The 5,588-nt window shown below is 44.7% G+C and overlaps 1 protein-coding gene across 2 annotated transcripts in view; it reads left to right on the forward strand.

Moving 5' to 3' along the window:
- The window catches only part of ARHGAP6 (Rho GTPase activating protein 6), an 83,369-nt gene that overhangs the window by 44,689 nt on the left and 33,092 nt on the right, over window positions 1-5,588 (forward strand). For both annotated transcript variants that reach the window (XM_024756969.1, XM_024756975.1), the window contains exons 6-7: window positions 58-208; window positions 1,239-1,387. In XM_024756969.1, the coding sequence (XP_024612737.1) occupies window positions 58-208; window positions 1,239-1,387 (300 nt within the window). The remainder of the gene's footprint in view (window positions 1-57; window positions 209-1,238; window positions 1,388-5,588) is intronic.

Below are 5,588 nucleotides of genomic sequence, written 5' to 3' on the forward strand. Positions count from 1 at the left end.
CGCTGAACATTGAGGTATGGTGTTCTGAGACTGCCACTTGAACCGTTGTCTTTCCAGTTACGTGAGGAATTTGACCGTGGGGTTGACGTGTCCCTGGAGGAAGAGCACAGCGTTCATGACGTGGCTGCCTTATTGAAGGAGTTCCTGAGGGACATGCCGGACCCCCTTCTCACCAGGGAGCTGTACACAGCTTTCATCAATACTCTCTGTGCGTAATGCAGCCATTTGCAGGAATGTGTTCCTGGGTTACTGGGATGTCCCACTCATTCATCAAAACCTTATGCATGTGTTTTCTAATAGCTTTTTTTTTTTTTTGCCCTTATTTATCAGTCTCTAATGAGCGGGCTATTTGGGGAATTTTCTGAGATTTACCCTGAGGAGAATTAGCAAGTAGAAAGTTGCAGTAAAACAAATGGAAGTAGCCAAGAAAAATTTGGGATGCCTTCAAACGACTCTAGGATAGTAGAAATTGCTATAAATTGATGCTTTGGAGGAACAGAGAGAGTTCACATTGAGTCTGGGCCTAAAAATGAGTTTGCATTTCTGGAACCTAGAGTGAGAAAGCGGAGGGGGGGGGGGCAGGAAAATTTCCAGGGAAAGCAGGATGGCATAGCCCAGTATCAGGACTTTCAGTGTGGCTGTTTCAGGGCTAGAGACACAGAGCCCACACGGGGGAAAAGGACGGGGAGAGGGAGGAGGAACCAGCAGAACTGTTTCAGCCTCCATGAATTTCTTCACCCGTGCTGCAGTTAAGATAGGCTCACAAAAGAGAGAGAAGACACTGACGTTGGGCCGTGCCTTGGTTATTGCCAACAAAAAGTCTACCTCTTATACATTGCTCAACAGACAAGGGCCTCAAATGTGTTCTAAAGTCAAATTTAAGAACATTCACAGATTCTCAGTCATTGTTAGCAAATAGTTAACTACCATGAAGGACTGTGATCCATAAAGTATGTGATGATTTATACCAGGGGAAGGAGGGAGAAGAAAGTGAGGGACATGAAGTTACCTTTCTAACCTGGATTATAAGGATTTCTCTGGATGGTACATTTCCCCAGGTCGAATTCATCTTTCTATCCCTCATAGAACCTTACTGTTAAATTGTTAAAGCGATGGGAGAGTGGGTGAAGGAATGAAATGTGACCTGCCGTGCTAATCCCTTTCTGAAGGCAGTTGAGCGTGAAGGGCATGACGTCCCCCTTTGACTCACTCGGAGCGCCTCTCTTTGCCTTGCTTAGTGTTGGAGCCTGAGGAACAGCTGGGCACCTTACAGCTCCTCATCTACCTTCTACCTCCCTGCAACTGCGACACGCTCCACCGGCTGCTGCAGTTCCTCTCCATCGTGGCCAGGCACGCCGAGGACAACGTCAGCAAAGACGGGCAAGAGGTGCGCACCCCACCGCCACCGCAACAGATGCTCTGGTTCTTCCTTTTTCCTGTTTTAAAAGGGAGAGCTAAAAAATATTACAAATGGATGACTATGCAAAACAGGAACAGGCTCACAGACATAGAAAACAAACGTGCGGTTACCAAACGGGAGACGGATGCGGGGAGGGATGAATTCGGGTAGTGGGGTTAACAGATACAAACTACTATATGTAAAGTAGATAAGCAACAAGGATATAGCATGTAGCACAGGGAATTATACCCACTGTCTTGTAATAACCTATACTGGGATATAATCTGTAAAAATACTGAATCACTATGCTATACACCTGAAACTAACACAATATTGTAAATCAACTATACTTCAACTTTTTTTTTAAAAAAAAAAGGGAGAGCTACCAATTTGGTCCGATGTTTCACCTGGAGAAAATGAAGCTTCCCTTTCCTGGCCTATGTGTCTATGTAGGAAGAGAACTAATGCAGGCTTCCCTGCCCCCCCCCCGCCCCGGAGGGACCGTTCCTAAGAGCGCATTGGCCATTAACCTCCTTGTATGTTTCAAGGATGCTTCCAAATGAGGCTGTCATTTTCCATGATGATGCTTTACTCAAAACCCTGAATTTCCATTTGTGTGAAGGAGACGAACGTGAGCTACAGAGGTGCTTACAAGCATGAGAAAAATGGAGTAATGGAGGCGGGGGGAGATGGCTGTCCTTGTAACTCATTTGATCTGCTTCTTTACCTTGAAGCCCAAACATGATGTCACCTCTTCATTCTTCCATTTTATTCTGGAGCATCCATGTGCCTTATGGCTAGAAGTCTAGGATCTTCCATCTTAGAGGTGCTTTCTCTCTTTCAGCACTCCCCCCAAAATAGGGACTGGCTCAGTGCATTGGAGGGTGGATCCTGCTTCAGAACCAGGTGGAGAAAGAACTGAAAAGTCAGATCTATTGACTGTTGCCATGTATCTCAATGCCACATGGTACCAACTGCTAAAGACAGGTTCTGCACAGTCCTCTGGACCCTTTTGGGATGTTCTTGTCGGACCTGGCCCCCCATCTGAGGTCTTGGGCTCTGGTTCTCTTTGGTCATACTCCTGTGCTTCAAGGTGTTTTCCGGTTTCTCCCTTGGACAATTTTAAGTGACCTGTTAGCAAGCAACCTATTTAATCTTTACCTTAACAAGAGACCTGTTTCCCTTCTTGAAGCCATGCAGTCATACTTCTCCCTGACCTTGGATTCCCCAGGAGATCTCAGACCCTTTAATATGTTGACATGCATTGTAAATCAACAAGAAGGAGGCAAGGGCATTCCAAGCTTGCTTATCCCAGAAGCTTTTATTTTAAATCCTGTTAAGCAGAACACAGCTGTGTTGTGGATTCACTTCTGTGTTTGTCAGATTTCTTTCCCAAAGGCCATGGTCGTATGTATTTTTTTTCAGAAAGGCAGTTCTCCCTTTCTTATCCTCACCCTCCCTATCAATGTGAGAATGGAACTTTCCTGAGTTATCCCTTTATCTCTATAGCAGTTATTAGTGAAACTTCTGCTGGCTTCAGGCTTCATAATATGGCACTGCCCCCTTCTTTCAGCAGACACAGCTCTTCAAAGGATATACTGTAATTCTCATAATTGTTAAGTAGTTCTATTACCCGTCTGGGTGTCAGCCTTTATTGACTATAGATATAAGGGAAGCTGTAGAATCGTCTGCCTAATCATTGGGTCAAGACAGAGCCCTGTCTGGGTTCCTAGGTATGTCAGTTGCCTCTCTGACGTCTCTTAAGTACTATGTGAGAAGAAAGTCGGGTCTTAGGTGATTAAGAAGGCATTGAGGAAAGCAAAATGTCCAGTTGAACTCACTCGTGCCTTTTTGAAATCATTTGCAGGCATGCTTTCAGTCCAAATGCTGAACAAGACTGCATTGCCTATGGCAAAGAGGAGAAAATATTCTCGGATAGGTACCAGCTAGCTGCCATTTACGTCTCTCCTACCACGTGCCGGCCGTGTGCTTGGGCCTTTGTACATATATTATAGCTAATCCTCCATTGAGTGAGAGAGAGATCGTCGTCCCTGTGTTTCCGCGGGGGAAACCGAGGGCTGGAGGGGTTACGTAACTTACCCAGCGTTCCCCAGGGAGCCTCCACTTAATGCTAGTGCAAGTTGTGCATTTGTGCATTCGTGACTCTGGGCGAGGTGCCATGTCCCCCATAGTCAATGCAGATTTGCAGAGATACTAGGACAATATCCCAGCAGATGGCAGTAAAATCTCTTGAGGAAGGGGTCCTTTTTCTAATTCACACAAAAGTGTCATATTGACTAGTAGTCGGTTCAGTCCCTTGACTAGCAAAGTCCCAGCTGTGCCTCAAACCCAAACCACTCTGACTTATGGAGAACAGAAATATAGAATAGCAAGTAGGAAAAAACAATTCTGCTGGGGGTCTAACTCACAGTTTCCCGGCCTCCATACGATTGACCCTTGGGACCAGGTAATTCTGTGCTGTGTGGGTGCCCTGTGCATTGTGGGATGCTTAGCAGCATCCCTGGCCTCTACTCACTTGATGCCAGTAGCAGCTCCCCCCCGGCCCACGATGCTGCCCCAGTTGTGACAGCTGAAAGTGTCTCTAAACATTGCCAGGTTTCCCCGGGAAGGAGGCGAAGCTCAAAATCACCCCTGGTTGAGAACACTTGTTAGCTTTACATCTCACTGATCATGTGTTCTTGGACAAATGTATTAATCTTCCTAAACCTGGGTTTCCTTATCTGAACTTTGGAGATAAAATTTCTTCAACTGGCACTGCACAGTCATTGAGAAAACTAGTTTATTACAAGGAATATAAAAAGATTCTGGTAACAGCAAAGTTGTACGGGAAGCAGGAGATGACAAGGGTTTCTAGACATCCTTGACCTAAACCTTGAATCGAAACGAAGGGCTAGTAACCAAAAATTAAAGCAACAGAGGGAATATGAGGAGAGCACTGCTTCCGTGAAATGGTTAGAAGTTACAGGAAAGCAAGTAACTCACACAGCCGTCTTGGACTAGAGTTAAGGCTGCAGTGTGGGAAAGTACTGATGAGGTCTGAGGGGAAATTGGACTATGTTCCCAGAGTACTGAATGCCTTTGTCAGGGGAAGGTGGCTGATTCTTTTAAGCCATGAATCTTCGGAAGGATTCAACTAAGGTGATATAATCCGTGTTTTAGATTGCTTAGAGACAGGAAGAGGGTGAGTTAGGAAGGTTTTGTAGGAATAGCAATATGGAAAAACAGCAATTCACATTATAAACGTGTCCGTGTAAGAATGGCCTTGGTATTTGAATCACGTAAGTTCTGAGCGCCTACTCTCTGTTCCTCTAAACCAGTGAGCATTGTTCAGGAACTTTCTAACTACCGTTCCCAGGATGCTGTGGCATCTAGGAGGTGGAGGGGGTAAAAACACAAGGCAAATATAGAATGAGAGGACGCAACGCAGAGTCACTGCAGAACTTCAGAGACGTGATGAACGAGGAGCAGAAGAGTTAGGAATGGCTTTGTGCAGGAGGTTGAATTTAAACTACACATCAGAGGGTGTGTAGGGATTGAGTAGGTGGACCACATAAGCATGGCGTAGGGATGGGAATTAGCTGAAAACCCCTTCTGGGAGAAGTGAAAAGGGGAGGGAGAGGAACGAGAGAGAGGTTTTTTTGCTCACGATTTTTTAAGTTGGCTTGGCATGAGCAGGTAAAGAATTCAGAGTGGGCAGATTGGAGTGAGACAAAAATTCAATTGTAAAATATAATCAAGAAACGAAGAATTTTTCAAGTTTCTCTCTTACCTATTTGTTAGTTTGTGCTAGATGTCTTACCTATCTGTTGGGTAGTTATTATGGGCTGCAACAGGAAGAAAACTGAATCAGAGTGTCAAGGAGCTTGGAGGCTCACCCAGGCTCTGCCAGCACCTTGCTATGTGACCTCGTTTTTGTAAAATAGAGGAAGAGGAAGGAAAACAGAGTTGGGGTAGGGGAAGGCCTGAGATTCCTCCTCTATAAAATGAATGTAATATTTCTTTTCTAATAGGTGCTTAAACTTCAAAGTATCACTAACTTAAAGATGTCTAAAAGAAAGACATTGAGAAAAATTATTGGCTAGTCAATGAGTGCCTTTGGAGGGGAAAATAGTGGTGTTTTATTTAATGTTTTTGCTTTCTTGTGTTTCGTTTGTTTTATTCCTTTTTT

The sequence above is a fragment of the Neophocaena asiaeorientalis genome, unplaced genomic scaffold (assembly GCF_003031525.2).
Source record: "Neophocaena asiaeorientalis asiaeorientalis breed wild unplaced genomic scaffold, Neophocaena_asiaeorientalis_V1.1 scaffold812, whole genome shotgun sequence".
In the NCBI taxonomy this organism is placed as follows: domain Eukaryota; kingdom Metazoa; phylum Chordata; class Mammalia; order Artiodactyla; family Phocoenidae; genus Neophocaena; species Neophocaena asiaeorientalis.